We start from the raw sequence: 24305 nt of genomic DNA on the forward strand, positions 1-24305 counted from the left end.
ACAACTCACAGATTATATCTAGCAGAGCTGGAAAGTGCCTACTTCATTAGGTCTCTATTTTTCCACAGGGTAAATGCCACTCGATGTTTTCCAGGTTGCAGCGTCATTAAATGAATCTAAATGAGGCTGAAGGGTTAGCATTGTGACAGAGGGCGTGGGCCTTTATTGTTCACAGTTAATTATTGATACTCTGGTCTGGTTAATCAACGACATTAATGACCCACCACTCTGCAATGAAAGGGCTCAGGAAAGGGATTTCGGCTGTGGAAACAGGGGGGACTCTGTGACAGACAGTGCATGTGTTATGACAGTTTTCCGTTAGGATTGACATGATGATATAGTGTATAAAACAAAACAAACCCAATTAATGTTCCTATCGCATCGATCGCATCTACACATGACAAGAAGTTTATCATTAGGGATTCCATGAACTTACAATCCCCGGTGTACATTCAAGATACAAAATAACCAGCTGAAATAAAAATCTGTATCATTGTTCTTTAATTCAAGTGCAATTCAGAAACTTACAATCAAATAGACAGTCCATAATGCCCAAAAGGTCTTTAAATGAAAAGCCTTAACTGATATTACATACTGTGATTGTGATTACAGCTTGTACAGAAGTGAAAATAAAAATGTCCATTAAAAAATACACAGCAATTAAAGGCATGCACATCTGCAGAGTTGATGAGCAAATAGGTGATTTCCTTTCTATAAACACTTCATGCTTATTACCTAAAAGCCAAAAAATAGCACCATTTCTTAAAACGGTTATATTTTTGGATCACAGCTGAAAGCTGAGTTTCAACAAGTGCAGCTATTGCTAAAAACAATCATGAATAAATAACACCTTGGTATTGGCACAATCAAGCGGTGTGTGCGTGTGTGTGTGTGTGTGTGTGTATTGCCAGTGCACCATCAGTGATGCACACACATAATAAAACCTTCTGCATATTCTTGGCTGGGTTGAAGACATTCAGTACACATGACTGATACATATATTGACCTGGTCCTTGTAAAAAACAATCAGTGATTCAATACTGGACAAATGTCCTAAAATAACTACAAAACTTCATATCAGACATTTATCATCATTCTCTTTCGATTACGCTTCGCCTCATCAACAATGTGCATCAATGACAAACAAAACAGAAAGCTAAATAACAACAAACACAAATTCAGAAGTACCCGATTAAAATTACCCACAGCAGGTCAAAATTCCTCAAGTACCACACTGAGCTTTACTGCATTTTACATGATAGTAGCTTATTTACCTGCCAGCACACATATTTGCATTACAATCAAGCATACTGCTATAAATATAATATCCTTTTTTTTACATTTAATTGATTCCCTTTTTTGCTTCAAAACAAAAAAAAATCAAGTGGTAACCTTAAAAATCTTAAAATTCCAACTGATGTAAACTCAGTTCATATACAAGTCATCTCTTCAGAGTATATTAGTGTATATTCTGCAACACGGGTGTAATCATGTTGAGAGTGACAGCTCGAACAGTTGAACAGATTACTTCAGTGCATGGTATTCATTGAGAAATTGTGTGTAAAGTACACATGCAGGGCTAAAACATAATCCTTTAAGGCGTCTTACACTTCAAGGAAAACAACTCTTGCAAAACCAAAGCATCACAAGCCTAAAGAAACTCTAACATCAATCAGACAATATTATTATTTTTTATATATTAAATTAATATTAAATAGTTTTAAATAGCATTTTCCTTACAAGGAATGATTTTGCTTTGTTTGTTTTCAACACATAGGAGGGGTCCTGTGCAGTTGGGACGGCACTGATTGGAGAACGGTGTTGAAAACACAATATGATTAAAAGCAATTCAAACTTTTCTGACAAATCATTTTAAAACTATACATCTTCTTATTATATTATATAGATACAATATTACACACCAGCTTGTCAGTTAGATCCAAATGTTTTAAGATACTTGACATACGGCTCCACAGCTTGATTTCGCAGTTATCGACTTTTTCGAACCTCCCGTGATTGCTCATTGAAAGAGAACCTGAGACGAGATGACGAGGTAGATAAACAGAGCTGCGGTGAGGTCATGTGATTGTACAATACAGTTGGTCATTCTCTGTGCAAGCAAGCAGGCGATCCGAACATTTCTGTGATAGGATAACGTCATGCCATGCAAAGCTTAGCGATGGTTTTGTTTGTGATTTGTTGTTCTACGGCTGTAACATGAATTCATATTCCTCTTAGCAAGCAGTCTGTTATTCAGTTGGGTTTACAGTACGGACAGGGTGCGAGATGATCAGCTCGTCTGCTCCTCCTTGATGCCACAAGCTTTCTTGATGTCCTTCGGGTGTTCAAACACTGCGTGGACGAACTGGCTGAACAGGCGCTCCATGTAGCTCTCGCCACGTGGAAACAAACCCTGCAGGAAGGCTATGTGGCCGCCGTGGGCCGTCAACAAAAGAGCGACGTTAGGCAGGCCCTGGACTATGGTCAAGGGGAAGGCTGTGAGGGCAGGAAACACATTGTAAACAGTCAAGACAATCCAAAGCCAAAACATTAGATAGAAGACATCTTGAAGAACATACGCCGTAACTACCGAGACTACCAGATAAGCCTAAAGCCGTGGTTACACCTGTCTTTTCAATGCAACCATTTGCAGCCAGTCATACCTCTGCACACACTACAACGCCAAGCCAGTGTTTTCATATTTACATACTCAGGAGGCGAACAGAGAGAAAAAGATGCGTTTATGAATTTAGTCAATTTAATGTAGACATGGTCTGAGATACAATCTCAAAACCTAGTTTGCGTGTCTGTTCATTCTCATTTATAAGGAAACATAAATATAGTTTTTCACACCCCAGGCTGACATACACACATTGTATATGTTCTCATCATCTAACTCTTCACTCGAAAGCGAATTTCCCAAAATGTTGAACAATTCCTTTAGGTGTTGACGCATAAATCCAGCCAGACTTGTTTGGATCTGATGCATCTAGTCATAAACGTTACAACATGTTAGCCTAACACTATCTCCATTCCACTCACCATTCTGGGGGGAGAAAGGGTCGTCAGCGGCATTGAGACACAAGATGGGTACCGCTGTGTTGGGGAGTTTTTTGCCTGGGCTGGCGTCGCGGTAGTAGTCCGTACAAGATTTATAACCAAACAGCAAAGAGGTGAAGCGTTCGTCAAACTCCCGGATATTACGCGACTAGAAAGAGAGAGATGAAATGAGATGAGAGGAAGACGAGCAAACATACGGGGAAATTAGAAACTATGACAGAGATGTAAAAGTAAAGAACGGGCCATACCTTCAGCACATAATCAACATCCACTACTTTCTCCAGAATCTTCCTATGCCTGTGAGAAAGAGATTTTTAAAAGCTGGAACACACAAGGCCGATTTGTAAAGCTGAATTCAGAACCACTTATCTGACCTGCTGACGGCACGACACAGTCCGCTTGTGAGGTATTTGTTGAAGAGCAGCCAGTTGAGCGGTTCCTCCATGGAGACGGTGGACTTCAGCGCATCCCAGGGGACGGAGATGGTAAAACCCGCCACCATCCCTGATTCTGTGCGCTTACGGGCCAAGTAGTTTAATAGTAACATGCTGCATATGGTGCATGAAAAGGACCAAACAGGAAAAGACGACAACAATAAAAACAAATGATTGATAAGGTAATCAAAGGAAAGTGAGAAAAAGGAAACCAAGCTAAGACAAATTTGATCCATTTCTCACAGAAATGCAAGCCAAACACCAACTCACCCTCCCATAGACACACCAGCACCAAGCAAAGGGGCGTGTGGGTAGAGTCCTTTGACATGGTGCACCACACGCTCAAGATCTGTGGTACTGGCTGCGCAGTAGGTGACAGGTGTCTGAAGCAGGCAGGAGGGCAGAGGAGCGTTACATGCAGTGTTGCAGTGCCAGCTTTTGTTTTAAGAGGAGAAGGCTGAGCTTTTTCTTACAGTCAGCAAGTCAACAACGCCTTAGTCCATCTCTCAATACTTTATGACTTCCCCACCCCGTTTGGGCTGTCACGTATACGGTATAGTTATTATAATTTTTTAGACTCAGTAATTTCCCAAAATAATTATCTAAAACAGCAGAGCACTGCAGTTTTTTGATTACTTACACATTTAGTGTTCTAGTGAGTATTTACAGCAGCAGGAAGGTGTATGTAGGACTGACTCAAAATAAACTGCAGTGCCCATGTTGTTAATAAAGAAACATGTCACCCAGAGGAACCCTGTGGCTCATTTATGTGTTTTTAATAGTTTTTGGACATCAATGGAAGTCTACTGTGCAGAGAAACAACTACTGTATATCAGGTATTTGTTAGGATTCATTCTTGTCAATTTTGAAAAAATACAGCCTTAGGCTCATACTTTAGTAATCTTTGGAATTAGCGGCAGTGGCAGCCTTTTTAAACTAACATCATTCTCCAAATCTATATTTTTTATTCTGCACAGTTTAATTGCACACGGCGAGAGGCAGATTTTGGGCAAAATTAAATCCCCCATGTTAAAATGAGAGGCTTTTCTTTCTGTATTAGCAGAAATGGGTCAACCTGATCAACTCCTTTCTTATTAGGAGAGCATCACTACTATAAATCACACACATTCACAGACTAAACCAAATTTGAGTCTGCAGCACGCAAACAAGTTCAAAGATGTATACCTACTTCAGTATGTTGAAATGAACAAAGGAAAAAGGAAATTTCAGTCTTACACGACAGGAACGTAATTCATTGAGTAATCATTGTACTTACAAGCAACTCTTCCCCTCCAAACCCCCTGTTGTTGAAGACCACACATCTAGAAGAGAACGAGTGTATGAAAACAGCTCCAGCAACAACTGAGCTACTGATCTTCTCAAGTATAAAATCAAAGTCAAAGTAAGAAAACATTCTACAGTGATAGATTGATTCACTTAAATGAATGAACTGGCTGAAATTTGAGATAAATTCAATTTGTTGCGCCCATCAGGACAGAGAGTATGAAGTGAATTAAGTAAAAATCAAATTCAGTGCATTAAAATAAAAGTTTCCTGCTTACTTTAACTGACCCCGCATGACCCTGGTGTGCTACTGACCTGTAGCCGTGGCGGCTGGCCTGGGTAATAGCATGGAGCACATAGGTCTGCTGACTGTTCCCCGTCAGGCCAGGGAGGATCAGCACTGTGGGGCGAGTAGAGGATTCTGGGTAGGCCGTACTGGCCTGATTGTCCACCCAGTCCAGAGAAATCTGACCACCGTCGACCGTACGTATGAGCTCACTGTGAGATGAAGCAACGACAATCATGTAGATGTTACTTTACTTAAAAAAGAGATAAAGAGATGACTGTGTCAGCCAGCAAGAGGAACATAATAGAAGGTTCTTCCTACTTGCGATAAGTGACGGGAGGTCTGGACTTGATGAGGGCACAGACCAGGGTTTGAAGCCGGCCTCCCCAGCACCACGGAGTGGGACTGAAGGTCTCAGCCACCACAGGACAGTGCTTGTGGAGGAACACGCTGAAAGCCTCGCTACAAACCAGGGCTGGTGTCTGAGAGGAAAAGAGGTTTGGAAACACAGGCACTGTTAAATGAATACCTGCGACAGACAAAACAAAACATGCAAACATGCATTCAAAACAAGAGGGGTGAGGGGAGCCGTATGGAGTTTCAAAAGCATGTGTGATGTAACAAACACAACAATCTGCTAAACAACTACTGACATGCAAACTATGACATATACAAAACATACAACGTGGTATTATTCTTACCATACACTGAATATGTGCTGTGATATGTGCTGAAAGAATTAGTTAATTAATTGATTAATCAACACATACACAATAATCATTTCAGGTCATTTATAAAGCTACAGCGTCAAACATTTTGCTGGTTCCAGCTTCTCAAATGTGAGAAACTGCAACTTTTTTCTGTTTTATATCATTGTAAATTAAATATCTCTGGGTTTTGAGACTGTTGAACACCTGGAGTTCTGGGAAACTGTGATGGGCATTTTCAATTTTTTAATATTTTATAGACTGAATAATAGATTGGTTGAAAAACGGAATCAGCAGTTAAATCAGTAATGACAATAACTGGTAACACTTTATTTTAATCTCCCCTACTGAGCATTTTTAAGCAGTAAATTTAAACACACTGTAATGTAATTGTAAGCAAATATTAAGTATTTCTGAATATATTTGTCAACAATAACAACTCCTTTGAAGGATCCATAACTTTTGTATAAACAGAATGACCTAAATACTAGATAATACTGTATATAACTGTAATAAAATGACATTAGATTACATACACAACGCACTTATTTTATTTCGCATTTACTTTCAGGTACAATTCAGGTGGTTTGTTATAAATGAAAACATCTCATTATATATGATTACAACTATGTTATGTGACCTTATCAAGCATTCATTATCACTTTATACACCTGTTATGAATGCTTTGCATGATGGGTTATAGTTGTTGACAAATAAATGTATAAATAAATAAAGAATGTCTGCTTATGTCTACATTATAGCATATTATATCTGTTCATTTTCTGCTTATAAATGATAAATAAAGGTTGTTATAATTAAGTGTTACCAAATACTCATTAATAATAATGTTGAATAAGTTGCATCTGAATAAAGTGGACTTAATTAGAGGATAAAGTACACTGCCATACAAATGATACATTACTATGAGAAAGCTCATATTAGGATTCTGCCAGTGTGTAAAATAAAGGTGGCTCATGTAAAATGTTGTCATTTTTGAAGACAGTGCAACCACCCAAAAAAAGTGAGGGTGAGGAATAAGAAAAATGTACTAAAATAAAATGAAGCTTAATAGTATAAGATAAAGAAAAAATAACTAAATAATAAAAATGAAATAAAACAGAATAGAGCGTATGGTGAGGTCGTTCAGTACAACCTTGACCGCAGAGACTAACCTGGCTCATGCGGCCCCACAGATAGTACAGTGCGGCCGTGAGGGAGCAGAGGAGCACTGTGTAAGGTCTGGAAACACACTCCCAACATGTTCTCCATAGCTCCAAATGTGACAACAGCATGGCAACGATCTCTGTCGCTACAGTAACACAGAGCTAACCTGGTAACCTGACGTGATGACAACGACTAACCGACACAACGGAACACACAACTAACAGAGAGACTTGTAATTAATCCCCGGCGGCAACCTGCCTTCATCACCACCGTATAACGTTACGGATGAGATCTACAGACGCTCCGATACCCCCGGTCGTCCCACCGGCTCGGACAGACGGTGATAAACAGCAGGTATCCACCAGCGTTTCTCCTCCGAGACAGGAGCTGCGGGACTTCCTGGTTGTCAGATCAAAACCGCAGATCGTGCTGTTACACCGTATTTGTTAAGGGTATCACTTGAGTTAATGATAATAATACTGTCCTTAGTTGCTGTTCACTTCTCTTCTGTTAAACTGCTGTACAGAATACCACTGGAGGCTTTTAAGGACATTTATGTATCACTCTTCCCAGTTTATGCGACTGTTAACACACTAAAGTCCCCTCAAAACTCTTCTTCTACTCTTCTTTTTGACCCTCTCCTCAATTTCCCCGCTACGGCAAGCAACGTAGGTCATAAAGAACATGCCCCTCACTATTATTTTCGTTTAACTGCCTTACATTGTGCTTGAAGAGGAGCCGCAATGTCAAAGTCGGCCGCATGACACTGTCCATGGTCCAAATACAGTCTATGCTCCACCCTCACAATAACAGACAGACTCTGCTGCAGTTTATTAGGTGCATTACTGCCACCTTCTGCTTAGCAGGGTAGACCACAGACTATGAATCCTGTCTAATAAAATGAGACAAACCTCCGCTGCATGTACCATTTGACACGTTTATTGTTGTCTTTATATCCACAGTCCTTACTGTAAATCATTTTTCATGTAGAAAATGCCCAAAAAGTGTGGGTCCAGCTTCTCAAATGTGATGATTTGCTACTTTTCTGACAACTTTTTTGGTTTTGGACTCTTGATAAGACAAAACAATTGCAACGAGAATTTGTAATGTCCATTTATCTCTATATTATTGATGTTTTATAGAACAACCATTAATTGACTAATTGAGAAAATAATCGGAAGATTAAATAATAATGAAAATAATTGTTAGTTGCAGTCCTGTGTTTCTCTCTTTTTATTCACTAGCTCATCACTTCATTTAGGCTGTCAGTAAGGATACTATAGGCTACATGCTGAAAGCTTTTCTGAGGGTTTAAACTATGTATAAGAACGTACATGTGGAGGGGCGTTGCATTTCCCTCAGTAGTCTTATCTTTTCAAACCATGCCTGCATGTATGGAGCAGGCTCTTTCTTGTATTAGTATTAGTCCTAAACCAAATAATGGGTTTTGAGGCTAATACCAATATAGATATTTTTAAGAGATTTAAAAATCAGATATATCAACTGATACTGTTTTTTTAACATGAGCACTTAAATATGTTTCTTAAGGATCCCCAATTATTATAAAGAATTTTGACTGAGATGTGTACTATGCAGGGCATTTTACAGTTGAAATATATTGCCTCTGGTGGACAATGTGCAGACTCTGTTTCTATATTAGCATTTCTGTACTGTGAATTCTTGCCTACTAATATGTCAATACAACATTTATTTGCATTAAGCTAAAATCAGCCAATTATATCGATCCGGCCAATGTATCAGTCAAGGTCTAGTTTTTAATAAGTCATTTCCTCTGTGGACTGTGAAGCTGTTTTGTCTGGGGCTTGTTCATTTTTAATGAAATGTGCTATTAGGCCATGGGATTGGGATTTTCTATAAAAGCCATTGCATTCACTTATTTTTGCATTATTGTCCCCAGTGTTTCTTTTTTCGTAAATCTACATATTATTGCATGTGACTTAGCGTTGTAAGATCAGTGATGTAAACCAATTCTAAACTAAATTACTGTGTCTTTCAAATCTTGAGAACAACAAAGAAGAGACTCTTCATTCAACTCTTCATTATGCCAGACCAACAGATCTCAAATATTTTCATAGGAAAATACTGTCAACACTGTTGTACCTGTAAATGGACGCAGAGCGAGAGCTCTTTCCTTCTTTTAAATCTCTGGTATGAAGCACCATGCAGCCTCTCAGAAGTGTCACCTCAGTGCCTCCTCTGGCTCTGTACTATACATACATGTGCAAATTCTTTACACTATAATTAACTTCATCTGCCATGTTAAAACACACAGGCCAGATACCAAATAGGTCCACATGACACATAAAGTATGTAAACTGAAGTTTCACATGGAGTCTCACTCAAAAAGTCAGATTTGTATCTTTTTAGTCATCATTGACTTGCTTTTATTACTGTCTTTTAACTTGCCTTGTGAATTAAATCAAATTGAACTTAAGTAATACTCAATTCACTCTGCAATGATTCAAAACATTAAGTAGATAAATGGCTGCTCAGTATCTTCTCTTTCCTCTTTCAAATGAACAAGTTCATTATTGATAACTGTAGCTGGAAAAAAATGTTTTGATTGAAAAAAAACAAACCTGGAGATGAACATAGCAGTATATTAAAAACAATAAGGACGCAAACACAGAAGGTTTTGTTTCACCATGTTGTGCAATTTATTCTTTGATGATTACCTGAAATCTCAAGCCAACTCTGCCACAAAATGCAATCTTCATTTTAAATGTATCTTGATTGACTTGACATGACGATTGTCTGAGGCCAGGACTCATTTTATCTAGTTGAGTGGGATTCCTGCAACCACCTCTGACTCAATACCACATTCATCATTTCCACGCTTGATCTTGAAGAAACCTTAAATGGGAACACAGGAGAACATGATTTGAGACCAACTTTTCTTTGCCATATCATTCTCATTTTTGATCAAGAAACATGACGTTGTCCAGTGTTAATCCCTGTTAATGTGGTACCTTTATCTCCCCAGTCACTGTTCCAGGAGTTTGCAGCCAGCCAGTAAGGCGTCCCGTTCTCCTCCCCCCAGCCCAGGATTTTGATGGCATGACCACCCAGCATTTCCCCTGTCACATGCTGGTACACACCTGTAGCAACATAAAGTACGCAGCTCAAAACCTTAATGGACAACAGTTTTGCTTTTTCAAATTTTAACCTACAGATTTTCGAAAGCATAAACTGAGCTGTTAGATTGGTGGTGCATTGAAGTAGCTCCAGCATTCAAGACAATTGTAGAGAGAAAACAAAAGTTGTCCCCTGTGTGTATGAGTATGTCCTCTTTCAAGGTCTTCATGGTGATGGAGGTCGCATTATCCAGGTTCTGTATCTGTTTGGTGGCACCTGGAAGTTGCTTGACATCCTCCTGATCAGATTCTTGATATATGTTACCAATGTGTCTCTAATTTTGTCATCCTATTTTTCCATTCTGTATTACTGTAATTTAACTTTCTTTGTCTAATCTGTACACACAACAAGCAACACATTGCATGTCTGGGGATCCCCTCTGTGTTGCTCTTCCTGTGGTTTCTTCAGTTTTTTCCCAGCTAAAGTTTTGTTTTTGTGGAGTTTTCCCTTATCTGAATCAAGGGTCTAAAGATAGAGGATATCGTATTGCTGCAAATATTGTAAAGCTCCTTGAGGCAAATTTGTGATTTGTGGTACTGGGCTATTCAAATAGAAATACTCTGTGAGGCTGTATTTAGGCACAGCTTTAGCTTTGAGGTAAATGTTAATGTTGGCATGCTAACATACTCACAATGGCAATGCTAACATGCTGATATCAAAGAGATGTTATGATGTTTACCATGTTCAATGTCTTACTTTAGCATATTAGTATGCTAACATTTACTAATTAGCACAAAACACAATGTATAGCTGAGGCTGATGGGAATGCCCGTAATTGTGCAGGTATTTGTACTGTACTACTGGATATATTGAAATTTGGACCAGATGATGGCGCCAGAGGAAAAGTCAGCAGGTCACCAACGTGATTACAATTTATCCTTAGGGGGGCATGAATGTGTGCACAAAATTTCCTGACAATTCATGGACCAAAGTGGTGAACCGACTGACCGACATTGACAATGGCATAGTTAAGAAAATGTCTATTTGTCAAAACTTACTTTTCTTAATTAAATTTTTTTTATAATTTACTGTTCTCTACTTTCTTTTGTCTTGTGAAATACTGACTACATTTATCTCTTCAGCACTTCACAAATCCTTTAAACAAAATGATCTGAGATGGAACAATCACTCTTTGGTTGAACGCCTCACGACTCATTTCCACAGTTAGGCCCTAACCTGTGACAAGGGGCCACATATTGTTTCATTTCAAGGGGTCTCAAGCAAAAAAAGTTGGGAACCACTGTTGTAGGAGTATCAGAATTTGGTTTTTCATTCTGAAATTAAATGAAACAGCTTTGAATGTGGGAAGTATTTCAAAGGAGTTTTCTGGAAACTAAAGTTTGTGTACATACAGTATAAAGTAGATGAGCCTCACCAGTCTTATACATCAGAAAATCTGCATAGACAGAGAAAGCTGCCTCCACAGGCCCATTCTTGTACAGCTCTGTCATGATCTGCTCCTGCTGGGATGGGACGGAATACGTGCGTCTACCTGAAGAGAGAGACACAAAAAACAATCATAGAAACAAGACAAGACATGACACAAAAGCTGCTGTGGGGAAGAACTCCAAGTACCAAAGTGTTTATCCTTCTGATAGGATGGAGAGTATCCATCAATGCACTGCTCCACACACTTAGGAGTGTCCTGTTCGCCTTGACACGGAGGACGAGTTCCGTTCACGTGATGTTCACAGGGAGCGATGGTGTAGGGCCTGCAACCTGCACACACAGTCACCATAAACAACTTTACTCCCCAAAAAACATCAAAAACTGAATCCAACTCACACTTGTGATGAACTTACCTATGTTGGAGCCATACAGGCCTCCAGTCACGAGTCCTTTCTTTGCCCAGAATTCCCAAGCAGTAGAGGGAAAACCACCAAAACAGCTGCAACCACATTCACATACATAATTAACACCACAAGTGTTATTTATAAGCCTCCCTGCCTCATAAATGCCCACTTCTTTCTCAGGACAAGTCCATGTGTCAAATAGGTGGAGTACCCGCTCTTTACCATCTAAATGTGACATTAATACACACACACATACTAACCAAGTTAACACTGAGACTCACCCCATGCCACATTCATCACAACAGGACAGTAGATCTTCAGCTGAGATCTCCAAAGAGCTCTTGCCACCATTGTGGATACATAATCTGTCAGATATTGCCTCAGCTGCCCCGAAGGCCTGTGGGAAGTCAAAGAGGAAACACTGATTGGAGAACATGGCGGTTCTAAAAATCATTTAATTTATCTTTGTGTTCCCTTAAACTCATGCAAACTACTCTATATTGTGACTCTTACCCAGCAGGACCCACAGGAGCCCTGGTCTCTGATCTGTTGGATTGTGGGACAGTTGGGCCACTGCAGGCGTGGGTCGAAGCTGTCTGGAAGCTTTATGCCCTCAACATCATGAAGCCTGAGTAAGAGAGGACGGTCACTGAGCAATGCAGATAACCTGCTGATTGTCACCTGATTGGGCATGTGAGAGGCTGCACATAAACAGACATACACACCTCATACCTGGTGTGTAGTGCAATATGATTTAAACTTACACCTCTGGCAGCTTGGGTCCATTCAGTATTGTGCCACACAGTCCTTTCACATATCTTACATCAACGTTAGGAAAGTTCTGCCCGGCCTAGAGCAAAAGTAGGGGCGTTAGAGTCACAGATTGGGAAGGTGTCTCTTGCTGCAGAGATTGTTAGCATAAATGTAGTAAACACCATGAAAACTACATAAAGTGATTAAGATGGTCTCACTGTCCAGGTGGTGTTGGCCTTGTTTATAAAGTTGACCATCTCTGAGGAGAGAGGAAGCAGGTGAGGCCGAGCCCGAGTGACGGAGACCGTCACAATTACACAGAGGATGGCCAGTGAATGCATCCTGCACAACAGACTACAGTCAGTGAGATATCTATAAACTGATCACCCAGACTGCAGCATGTCCATCACTCCACAAAGGAAGATGGCTGCTAATGTTGAAAATTCGCCTCAACATTGCTGCTGTAATCACACAGTTTAGTTCACAACATCTTGTCGATTCTAGCCCACATTTCCTCATTGTAGTTACATCTGAATTAAACAAATATAGTTTAATATAAGCACAGTGGGATCACAAATACATTTATATTAAACTAATTAAAATTACAGAATTTAAAGACAGAGCTGCACCTGCCTGATACACAAGCACAAAGCAATTAAAGGGTGTAATGTATTCAGCAAGTAATGTTTCTTATTTATTGTATGTATTTATGTTGTTGCTTCAGAAACATGCAGTTAAGTGCCACATCCTCCAACACTGACTTTTTAAATTTTATATAGCCTACTGTTATTTGTGATAACAATTGAAGCTGTCTAATTACAGCCACATTTTTCAGTCGCGGAGGATCCCAGACAGTAAGAGATGTATCCGATTATTTATAAAACCATCAGGAATAAAATCAGAGCTTCAGCTGATGTTGACATTTGTGTGTTTAATAAGTTACTTCCATCAAGACTACTTTAAAATTAACTATCATATTATTAATGAAAAACCAAAACAGAAAGATCATATTAAAACAAAGTGCCTGGAAAGAGATGATTTAAATTGATAGCTATTGAAAAAAAGGGGAAAACAAACTAGCAGATTCTGGTTTACCTGTGTTGTTGTCGCTTCAGTCGAAGTTTCTACTTCTCTACTTCTCACACTAAACAACGCACCAGTCCTCTCACTTCTTTCCGTCCTTTTTTACAAGCCAGAAGTGATGAAATCACGTGTCTGTTTAACAAATGCATCGTCAGTATTTATCTCATGTGACTAACTAAATGTCTTTAAAAGGTTGACAGGTGCTCTTAAAAGTACAGTATAACCTGGCAACATGTAGCAACGGTAACTGGAAGATTTTTACCTGTGACTTTATGAATCATTCTCTTTTATAATTTTGTTCATGTATGACTTTGTTCATGTAAACAAATAAAACTAACCAAAAGAACAAAGCACAGCACATTATATGAACATTGAACCTGTGCTGTAAAATAGACAAAGATAGTTTTACAGTTTGGAATCCATAAAATCCTCCACAGATGCTCCAAGTTTAATCCCATTTAAAGTAACAGACTGTAAACCAGAACATGGCTGCACAATCAACTTTCAGATTGTTTATTTCCTTACTTCAAATATGTACAAATCAAAATGTCACATTACATAGCAATGTTTGAAGCTCTCCTTTGGTTCTGTTCAAGGTTACTCTGCGCTAGCCTTTCTACTCACCAAAGCTGTGTTAAGGACACTTAGCTAGCAGTCTCAATATTCATTTCTCTGACATCAAATGTATCAGAAATTGCATTTGTTCAATATATTTGCTCTCCCTTATTAACTTAAACAGTCCATGTCAAATAAAACTACCCTGGAATTGCACCTTTCTTTGTTTTTTCTATTTTTTCAAAGTATATAGAATTGAAACAGAAGCAACAAAGACAGAAGAGTGTTGATACAAAGCGCAACAGTGAGTGTTGGCTGTCCATATTATTTATAATGATATACAGTGCAAATGCTGTAAAGTGCACTGTTGTAACAGTGTTTCTCCTATAGAAATACGACAAGTGGAATATTAAGCTAGCTTTGACTTGACATGAAAAAATATGAAAACTAGGAATTGAAACATAATGTAAAACAAAAGCTTAATGAAGTTTCGTGACTGTGTTCCCCAAAAATCCTAAAATGGGCAGTTTTGTGTTTTTTGCATTTAAACATTTTAGCCCACAAGAAAATTAATCTATTAATTTCTGCCCTGAAATATTCAAATATAATGAATAATTTCACTCAATTCAAACAAAATGTTTAAAACAAATCAATCAAAAAAGAAAGAAAAACTTTATCGACATAAACATCAAACAACAAAACGCCCTGAATTGTTTCAATGTATCATTTATGCTGGTGAATATAACCACACAAAACTGTGTGTGAATAATTTATCCAGTTGCAGGATGGACCGAGACAAATCACTGTCAAATGAACTATAATATGACCAGCCTGCTACCAGTGACCCTCCATAGTCTAGAGTTAATATGTCCATAGTCCTGTGACGGCCATAATAAAGAGGGCGAATGGGGGAAGAAGTGCTTCAGATTCCTCCAGTCAGAGGAGAGCCGGACATCCAGAGAAGCAAAGGGGCTTTCTTAGTCTGTGGGCCCCAGGAAAGGTGAGGCTGACGGGATTCAGGGGTTCACTGTCCCTGCATGTCGCTAGTTCCCTGCGCCTGTGCTGCAGTGGTGCTGAGGTACTGCCAACTGAGAGCGGCGAGCAGCATGGCAGCAGACAGGTACATGGGCGACAGGTGGTGGGTCCTGGAGGGGAGGCTGGACTGTGACAGGGCGGACTTCTCTCGGATTAGTGCCAGGATGTGCAGGGTCTTGTCCCGTGACGGGTCAGTGAGGGAGACCTTCTGTAGAATCTGCAGCGAGATAAAACAAGGCTGATTGTGTTAAAGTGCACCAATATGATGAGAGTAAGACAGTAAACACAAAAACACACACTTACCTCCTGGCTATACTGGGTGATGATGGTCTGCACAGCTCTCATGTTGGTGGCTTCCATCATGAGCGTTACAGCCTGTCCCTTTCGGATTTTTACGACTCCCTGGAACACCATGGGGTTGTTGTAGCACGTCGATAGTGTCGCTATTGCCATCACCTGGTCAACAGAGAAATAATATGGTGAAGTGGCAGCAATGAAAGAAATTAATTATTGATAACCAGTTAATTGCTGAGTAATTTTTTAAGCAAACATGCCAAACATTTGCTGATTATATTGACTAATGTGTAAAGATTTCCTGTGCTGTCTGCTTTATATCACTTTATATCAAGTTTTGGACTGTTGGTCTGACAAAACAAACTATTTGAAGAAGTCATCATGGGCTCTGGGAAATTGTAATTGACTTTTTTTTCATTTCAGACATTTTCTAAAAGATAAAATTACTAATCTAAAAATTGAATAGATTGATTGATATTAAATTAAAGCCTGTCTTGGAGAATTTTTATAATATGAACAGAATTTTTTTTAACTCAGAAACAGCTCTCCTTCAAAACTAACCTACAGGTAACAGACAGAGCATAAAACAGCACACTAAAATCTGTGTTTATACCTGCGGAATGGCACAGAAATTGAAGACGCTCTGGTTGCGCAGGCGGGACAGGTAAGCGATGACATCTGGGACGTGGCGCAGAGCATCAGTAACCAGCAGGTTAAGACACGCCAGAGCCGACTCCAACTTCTCCGGCTGTGCCAAGTCCTCCAGGCGACCTGCAAACTGGCTCCACGCCTGCACAGGGACCGAAAAGAGACATTTACACACAACATCACGTGTGGAAAAAATGTGGATAAACTCATAATGTAGCAAACAATGACAATTATAAGCAAAAACTCAATTTACTCAAACAAAAAAAAAAACCACGTTGGAAATGTTCTTTTTCTTAATACACAATCTATGTAAGACTGACATTTGACACAGTTGTCAGGAGTATTTTCTTAACTATCATACTTCATACTTGTGGGCTAAGGTCAGACACGCAGAAAAAACAAACTCAGTCATACCAGAACATGTTCCTACCTCTTGTGGCCAGAAGGCACGTCCCTCCTGTGTGTCCTCCAGATAGTCTCGGATGATGTTGGTCTTCTGGAGGAACAGCCCCATGGAGTTGGCCAGCTCAGTGTCACGCCCCACCTCGGGGTCCTCAAGCTGGGATGCAGAGAAGAGGCGCGACAGTCCGATGCCGACCAGCCCTGCCACATAGTGGCAATACTGCACCGATGAAAATAAAGACAACATGGGATGAGCTTTCAGTCATACTATGACATAAAAACACTTAGGAAAGCTTACAGTTAGTGTACAGTTTTACAGAATTAAATGTTCATGTAATATGTGTGTGTTGGACTTAAATGAAGCTTCACATTGTGCTGCGTTAAAGTGAAAGTTAAGCCACCAGTATGATTAAAATTATATTATTTTAGCAGAATGAAGCTGAAACAATCATCTGTTGACAAGACTGTTGATCAGTGCATTTTGGCAAATGGTTGCTTGCTAATTGCTGCTATTTCTGGCCATCAAACTCACTTTACATCCCTATTCTCTTTGAATTTCAGACAGTTTTCTACAAAGTCAAAGACTTAATGGACAAAACAGCAGTATTCTGTATAGTAAAATTTTACTATACAGAAAAATGCTCTGCTCTAATTGACCAGTTTACTTATTTATGTCTGAAGTCTCAGCCAGTGTAGGCTGCATAAACCTGTTTGTGGTACAGATTTAAGTAAGTTATCACTCATTCGTTACGTTATCCTAACATAACCGTAACAAAAAAGCTAACATTCACCTGGTCCCACTCCTTCATGGATCCCACTTTCTTCTCCAGGAATTCGGCCATTCCTACTCCCATATGGTGGCAGATATCTGAGATAACGTCTCTGTACTCTTGAGCGAGGTTTCTGAACTCCAGTGATATCTGAATTAGACACACACAGATTATAGTGACTGACTTATCACAGCCTTTTATCTGAGTGACAAAGGTTTTATTCTGCTTTGTGAATTGTTTGAAAATGAATATAGTATTTGACTGTGTATTACTGCTTATCTACTGACCGTGGGGAAATCCTCCAGAACCTGCCGATCTTTCTCCTGGCTCTCGCTGAAGCACCACTCGTCCTGGTACAGGTAGGTGTGGAAATCATTCAGCATGGGCACCTTCTTGTCCAGGGGGATGCTCATGTCGTCCTCAACTGTGTCCAGCGCCCGCAGTACCAGGTAGAAAATACAGACTGCATGTCTGGATCACAGAGACAGGAGAGAAGAGATGAGAGTATTCAAACATGACTCAGATATCTTTTATCTGAGTGTGTGAAAGCTGACTGAGAAGTTGCCTTGTCATTGATTTACAAAGTGGCAAAAACAGCATGTGTGTCAAGGAGAACTCAGCAGGTCGGGTTAACCTATATTTAGAGGATTCCCTTTGACCAGGGATATATAAAGTACACACACTGACTACATATTTGTGTTTACAAATAGCTGTCATTTCTCTGCTGACAGTTCTGACCTGAACAGTGGTCTTAAATTGGACAGACAGCAGCAGCAGTCTCTCCTGTCTGTTATCTTAGCAGATTCCTCTGAATTCCTCAGTCCTTAACACAATTATTTTATCATGTGTTTCTACACAGTACCTGGTTATTATTAGTGAGTGACATTAGAGCTCAAAGTATTGGTCAATTAATCAATAGTAGATGAACAGAAAACTAATCTGCAACAAGTTTGACTGATTCACTGTTGATGTCATTTTTAAGTAAAAATGCTGAATATTTGATAGTTGCAGTTTTTCCAATGAAAAGATTTTCTGCTTTACTCTTTTTATATCATTGTGAGTTTATTTTTTTGAGTAAATGATTAGTCAATTAAGCGAAAGACGAATAGATAGATTAATCAATAATGGAAATCATGGTTAGTTGCAGCCCTACCTGCCATGTTTCACTATATGCTGTCCTTAAACTTTATCTAGACACTTAGAAGAACTTCTTTCCTTGGAAATCAACAGAGATTAGAGTCCTCCAATACAATAAGTAAACTAATGCAGTGAAAATGTACACTGATGTGAGTTTGAATTGTTTTCATTCAGTCCTTAAAAAGACTTGGATCAGCCTTGGACTGCAATGCATTTTGGTGTGCTAAGGAAGTTGGCTGTGGTTGGATTGATAAGGTATCAATTCCTAATGTGTTTTGGCACAAAATTCTGTATAGTTCATTCATTCTGAGAGCCTGACACACAAACACATGCCTTCTATTTTTAAAAGCCATGCATAGCAGCTGCAAGTCAGTCTGCTGTCAAACTTTCCTGCAACTCCACAGGAAATATCTCCATCTGACATTACATCATGTGTGCAATTATGAGACAAATGCGGGTTAGTCTAGTCCAGACCCCTCCCCTCATCACACACTGTCTAACAGTTAAGTTACAGATTATTGTCTTGATTCATTAGTGAAGTGTTTTGTTCATAAAATGTCAGAAAATAATGAAAAACATCCGTTATAGGCCCACAGTCCAAGGTTACATCTTCAAATGTCTGGTTTAGCCTGACTAACAGTCCAAAACCCAAAGATATTCAGTTTAGCTTTTTGTCCAAAATATGATTTTTTTTCTGTATCCTTTCCTGTCCTGTCATCTCGAGACCCCTTTGATTAATCCAGTGACCCCTTGTGGGGGTCACAACCCCCAGGTTGGGAACCACTGGTCTATCAATGCTGCTGACTGTAATTTTTTCATGTCAAGGACCCCTAAACTGCCACAAATTAGACCACAGTGCCCCATCTGATAAGATTTTCTGGCAGGGTCCCCCATCTGATAAAATTTTTGTTTTTAGACGTTTTATTACAGAAAAAGTACGAAACTCATGACCAAAAAAGGGAAAGCAAGTTTATTTATACAGCATATTTCCCAACCTTTTACGAAGCCAAATTAGTCATACCTTCTGTTATTATGTAACTTATGGATGGAGTTATTGTGAAAATAAATTATTCCCCTTTTTTGCTGGGGACCCCCTGGTACCCACTCAAGGACCCCTGGGGGTCCCCGGACCCCACCTTGAGAACCACTGGTTTAAATGTGCATGTCCATGTGTTTGTATTTACCACATTAAATAGCTTCTTCCTCCACAGAGAAGTGCTTCGGGGAGGGAAGTGCCACTCCAGCCAACGCCCCTGAGTTGTGCACTTTCTGAAAGCAACATGCTTGCAGACACACCCCTCACCTGGAACCACACAAACTAACATCCAGGCTGCAGCTTTACTCACCTTAACTCTCCGTCCAGCGCTTGAATCACAGCTGCAAAACTCCGGCTGGTTTGGTTCAGGTACAGATAGCAGGTCCGCAGGCTCTCGGTCATGGACTCCTGGCAGGAGAGACAGAAGAAGGCCGTGTGTCGGTAGGAGCCTGCGGGTCTAAGAGCGCTGGAGGGTCGGGCGGCCTCCTGCAGGCCCCGCTCCCCCAGCCTCCAACCGGGCAGGAGGGACCGAGCAGCGGACCCCGAGCCCCGCGGAGCCACCGAGAGAGAGCGCTTGAACACTGACAGAGAGACTGGACACTTGCAGCAAGCTCCGGCCATACGAAAAACGCCCCACAGCACCAGAGACCCTGCGGCTATTAAGAGACGCGGTCCATTTGGACGCCACAGCTGGTGCAGAAGAAGCTGCAAACACACAGGCCATGTAGAGGACAAGCGAGCCGAGGGGTCGAGCGAGGTGAAAAACACTTGGGGAGGACGTTGAGGAGAGCTCGAGCTCAATGAAGCGCGCCGCTGATCTACAAACAGCGCGTGCAGACAGTGTAGGTGAGCGCGCCGTGTGCAGAGTGTTTGTAGATCTGCTGTTATTATGACACAACACCATGCGAGGACACTCCCACCTTCACCCAAAACAACGCTGCTGTGACTACACTGCGTTTCATAATATGCGTGTTGCAGGGAAATTTGGCTGCATGCAAGTTAAACGTGCTCACATAAAAACTTGTTATAAAGTTCATTCATGCACCAAAGCGAAGTCAGAGGGTCTTAAAAAGGGAAACACATGAACCTGTGTATAGATCTGCAAATGTCATTCGCTAAAACTTGCCTCATGATGATTACACAAGGGAAAACATGTATAAAAATAATGTGGCGTCATCATGATTGAGGGACTGATGCGTTTTGGGTTTCCGGCTGATTGCATTAAAAAATACTATCATCTGTTTGATCTTAAGACTGGTGTTAATATAGAGCAACAAATCATATCAACGTGTGAAAAAGGAGAAGCAAATCAAGTTGTTTGGGGAAGTTTGCTACGACCCATAATCAGTGTATTCTGCTGACACCTGGTGGGAGACAGTGAGACGGACAGCTGGATGTAGAGGTGGAGAAGTCTACAAGTGTTACAGCAAATTCTGTGACCTGACATGAGCTGTGATCAGAGCAGTGGTGGGCAAATAGCAACCCTTGGGACAAATCTGGCCCTGCAGTAAAAACATTTGGCCCCTGAAGAAAGCTCAACTGTTCACTTTCCTAGTTTACATCAAATTATTTTTCACAAATCAACTATCAGCAGATAGTAAATCTACTATTACATCTGTAGCTGGTAGTGTAACACATAAGAAACATCATTTTTGCCAAATTTATGTAAATATAAGTTGCTCTAATTCTGTTGGTCTTCACTTACTAATAGGAAAAATGACATTTGCTGTTGGATACAGTCCTAAAAGAAACAGATTCATCTATCAGTTATATTCTGTAATTAATTTGAACAATGATGAGAAAACTGGTTGAATCTGACTGCTGATCTCTGCTGTGCTATAGAGGGTCAACAAAGGAAAAATACTGATGAGCTGTTGACCAAATATTAACAAGTATGGGGCTCAAATACTGCTATCAAAATCTAAATATTAACAGGTTCCTAATTGATGGAAATGTGGAATTCACCAAACAGCTCAAACAATGGCAATTTTGGTAACAGCAAACAAAACACTTTATGTGATGAGGGCACAATTGTTTGCATTAGCTTGATAATCAGACTGAGTAGCCATTTTGTTTTTGCTTCATTATTGATCTATTTGAATTGCTGGAGAGAAAAATCATGTTTGAACCAGGAGCTTGACTACTTATGCATGACAGTTTAGCAGTGTTGGGGAGTAATTAGCTATGTGTAACAGCCTTAGGTAATTAAATTACAGTTAAACTGTAATCTGTTACAGTTACTGAGAAAAAAAGATGCCATTAAATTACACTTATTAATCAAAATGTTGATGATTACAGGTTACATCTTAATATATTATTTTTGCTAAAATGCTTATATGTAGAATATAACATTCATTCTGTTGCTTTGTGTCTTCTCTTGTACTTTTCTTTTTATTAAAATCAATATTTTAGAAGTTATGCAAAGATTTTTGTTTATTTTAAATCTGTATATGGCCTCAGAATTTTCTGTAAATAAAAGAAGTATGAAAAGGAGTCATTCAGGAGTACCGAGCCCTGCTGATAGTTCAGTCAACACTCAGCATAGAGTCGATCTGAATGTGGACTTGTTTACATTTTTCCTTTACTGCAGTCAGTTTGTTGTTTGTGATCGACATTAGTGATTTGTTTTGGTGGTTGTGCTTTAAAATCAAACCATTCTCAACTTAATTCAAGTTATATTGAAGAACTTTCAATAAAAGGTTTGACAGTAATCAGTGTTGAGTACTGTTGTGAGGTTTACAGTACCTGGTTTAAATTGATGTTTTTAACACTTTTCAGCTTTATTGCCCAGTTTAACAGATTTGTTAGAAAAGTAATCAAAAAGTAATCAGATATAATAAGTTACAATACCTTGATGAAGTTATTAAAACAGTTACATTACTCATTACATTAGTTATCTGTAACCTATTACATTTCAAAAGTAACCTTCCCAACACTGTAAATCAGCCAATATTCATGATCGGGTCACAAAATTGTCTCAGAAAAAGGTGTTAAACACTTGTTCAACAGCTACAACCAGTACATCCATGATAAGTATTAAGATGAACCTCTGCAAAGCTGCCTGGTTTGCATTTGACACTGTGGTAGTCTGTCACTGTGACACTAATCTAAAGCGATAATGTAGGCCTACATAACACCTAAGCAACAGATGTGTTACAAGAAGTCGTCTACTTGTGGAGAACTGCCTCATCTTATAGACATTTTTGCAGCATTTATATATAGGCCTATCCAACACTGTCATGATTACCAAACAATAACATACTCTTGTATTAAAAGTGAGATGTATGGATTATATAGGCTAATTGCTGGCCAATGCTGACAGTCAAAATAAAAGCCTGTGCAGGACTCGCTGCCCAAACCCTGCTGCAGGCTACGTCTGTCTCCGGGTCACATTGGTGTTAAAACAGTGGGATAAGCCGTCAAACATGCGCACAGCATCTCTCCCCGCTGCTGAACCCTACAAGCTCATTATGTAACCTAAATCCCAAGTCAATGGTCACCACTGACCGCGTATCCGAGCCGGCGACACATGAGTGAGCGCAGATAATTTGACAGTCCAATTAGCTGACTCTGTTTCCATCGGCTCATTAAGGAGCTAAACGCAGGACCATTTAGGTCAATCCATCACGGTGCGCGTTGTGTATACTAAGCTACTTGTTAATTGGCCTATGAGGGTTTTCCGAGTGAAGCTGGTCTGCTGATGCTGTCAAATGCGGAACATTATGTGCTACTCGATCCATGCGGCAAATACGCAAATGCAACCATGTCATCAACGTTAATGTTGACAAGTTTAATTCTCGGTATATGTTCTCGGACAGGAAATGTTTCTGCGTGTTACGTTACTCACATAATCCAATTTTGGCATGACGGCTCTGCATCCTCCCATTTTAAACTTAAACAGGTTGAATATCTCCTCCGGGTGGCCCAGTGACTTCAGGATGTCCATGTTTCTTCAAGGTGCTCAGCTGTTGTTCTGTAAACCTTCAGAGATGTCCCCCATCCACGCGATGCGTCGCCGAGATGCAGCAGCAGCAACAGCACCGTAAAGAGAATATTGCTTTCAATCATCAGCCTCGTCAGATCGACTGACGCCTCTGATTGGCTGGCGAGTCATGGGCTTAGCGGTGAGCGTCCAATGAGCGGCCAGAGCGTCTGGTGTGATGCCCCGCCTCAGCGGACTGTCAGCGCAGAGCGGCTTCTGATTGGTTCTTTGTTTATCCGAGAGGGAAACCATACCTGCTGAATGAAATTATGTAATCCTATAACAATGATACCTGTTGGCTGCTTCCAATGGGCACAATTAAGAAAAATATGTCTTGTCTGGTTTTAATTAACTTGGAAAAGTTTTTTAAGTCATTTTTCTAAGTCATATATTTAGCCTTTTATGCTTTTTGGACTGACTGTGAAGCATATTGTAACTTTTTAAAGCTACACAGGTTGCAGCTGTTATTATTCTATATCCAATCCTATGTGGCATATGAATAGCACTGTCAATTTCTAAATTATAAGATAATAGCAAATTTATTGATCCCTGCACGTAAGTTTAAGTGTCAACATCAGAAGTAGAACAGATGCATACTATAGATAAGTTACTTTAAAAAAAAAAAGACTCCAATGCATTATGAGCATCTACAAAAAAAATTATGCACAAAAAAACAAAAAACAAAAGGTACTAACTGTATTGAGACAAAAATAGTCAGAAATAAAA

General features: G+C 39.8%; 3 protein-coding genes across 6 annotated transcripts; all 3 read right to left on the reverse strand.

Annotated features, from left to right (window-relative positions):
• Positions 1-484: 484 nt before the first annotated feature.
• On the reverse strand, positions 485-7708 carry LOC122965472 (phospholipase ABHD3-like). Of its 2 annotated transcripts, XM_044329573.1 has the most exons (9): positions 6944-7708; positions 5386-5546; positions 5094-5276; positions 4771-4816; positions 3765-3877; positions 3435-3608; positions 3309-3357; positions 3043-3208; positions 485-2496 (listed from the first exon to the last, which is right to left on the reverse strand). In XM_044329573.1, exons 1-9 carry the CDS (start codon positions 7061-7063, stop codon positions 2291-2293), a joined length of 1218 nt encoding a protein of 405 aa, XP_044185508.1. In that variant the 5' UTR covers positions 7064-7708; the 3' UTR covers positions 485-2290. The 2 variants fall into 2 exon arrangements, with proteins under 2 accessions (XP_044185508.1, XP_044185507.1); XM_044329572.1 differs by having other exon boundaries at positions 5386-7037.
• Positions 7709-9589: 1881 nt separating this feature from the next.
• Positions 9590-14155, reverse strand: LOC123000026 (cathepsin B-like). 2 transcript variants are annotated; one of them, XM_044377459.1, is made up of 10 exons: positions 13733-14155; positions 12856-12979; positions 12649-12734; positions 12398-12512; positions 12166-12281; positions 11894-11979; positions 11667-11810; positions 11467-11583; positions 9926-10054; positions 9590-9809 (listed from the first exon to the last, which is right to left on the reverse strand). In XM_044377459.1, exons 2-10 carry the CDS (start codon positions 12976-12978, stop codon positions 9733-9735), a joined length of 993 nt encoding a protein of 330 aa, XP_044233394.1. In that variant the 5' UTR covers position 12979; positions 13733-14155; the 3' UTR covers positions 9590-9732. The 2 variants fall into 2 exon arrangements, with proteins under 2 accessions (XP_044233394.1, XP_044233395.1); XM_044377460.1 differs by having other exon boundaries at positions 12856-12991.
• Positions 14156-14217: 62 nt separating this feature from the next.
• On the reverse strand, positions 14218-23645 carry fdft1 (farnesyl-diphosphate farnesyltransferase 1). Of its 2 annotated transcripts, XM_044377457.1 has the most exons (8): positions 23445-23645; positions 19908-20005; positions 17712-17895; positions 17446-17574; positions 16683-16874; positions 16218-16394; positions 15614-15766; positions 14218-15527 (listed from the first exon to the last, which is right to left on the reverse strand). In XM_044377457.1, exons 1-8 carry the CDS (start codon positions 23541-23543, stop codon positions 15300-15302), a joined length of 1260 nt encoding a protein of 419 aa, XP_044233392.1. In that variant the 5' UTR covers positions 23544-23645; the 3' UTR covers positions 14218-15299. The 2 variants fall into 2 exon arrangements, with proteins under 2 accessions (XP_044233392.1, XP_044233391.1); XM_044377456.1 differs by lacking the exon at positions 23445-23645 and having other exon boundaries at positions 19908-21869.
• Between the last annotated feature and the right edge of the window lie 660 nt (positions 23646-24305).

Source organism: Thunnus albacares, chromosome 16 (genome assembly GCF_914725855.1).
Source record: "Thunnus albacares chromosome 16, fThuAlb1.1, whole genome shotgun sequence".
Taxonomy (NCBI): Eukaryota; Metazoa; Chordata; class Actinopteri; order Scombriformes; family Scombridae; genus Thunnus; species Thunnus albacares.

Bases quoted from the DNA above. Each gene is read 5' to 3' on its own strand.
- LOC122965472 (XM_044329572.1), bottom strand. From the start codon at position 5,768: ATGGTAAGAATAATACCACGTTGTATGTTTTGTATATGTCATAGTTTG. The intron at 3,609-3,764 runs GTGAGTTGGTGT...CACCATATGCAG, and splicing joins GCTGGTGTGTCTATGGGAGG to CATGTTACTATTAAACTACT. The intron at 2,497-3,042 runs GTGAGTGGAATG...CTGCCCTCACAG, and splicing joins CCCTTTCTCCCCCCAGAATG to CCTTCCCCTTGACCATAGTC.
- LOC123000026 (XM_044377459.1), bottom strand. From the start codon at position 12,978: ATGCATTCACTGGCCATCCTCTGTGTAATTGTGACGGTCTCCGTCACT. The intron at 12,513-12,648 runs GTAAGTTTAAAT...TCTCTTACTCAG, and splicing joins GGACCCAAGCTGCCAGAGGT to GCTTCATGATGTTGAGGGCA. The intron at 12,282-12,397 runs GTAAGAGTCACA...GACTTCCCACAG, and splicing joins GCTCCTGTGGGTCCTGCTGG to GCCTTCGGGGCAGCTGAGGC.
- fdft1 (XM_044377456.1), bottom strand. From the start codon at position 20,218: ATGGCCGGAGCTTGCTGCAAGTGTCCAGTCTCTCTGTCAGTGTTCAAG. The intron at 15,767-16,217 runs GTATAAACACAG...TCTGTTGACCAG, and splicing joins ATTTCTGTGCCATTCCGCAG to GTGATGGCAATAGCGACACT. The intron at 15,528-15,613 runs GTAAGTGTGTGT...ATCTCGCTGCAG, and splicing joins TCACCCAGTATAGCCAGGAG to ATTCTACAGAAGGTCTCCCT.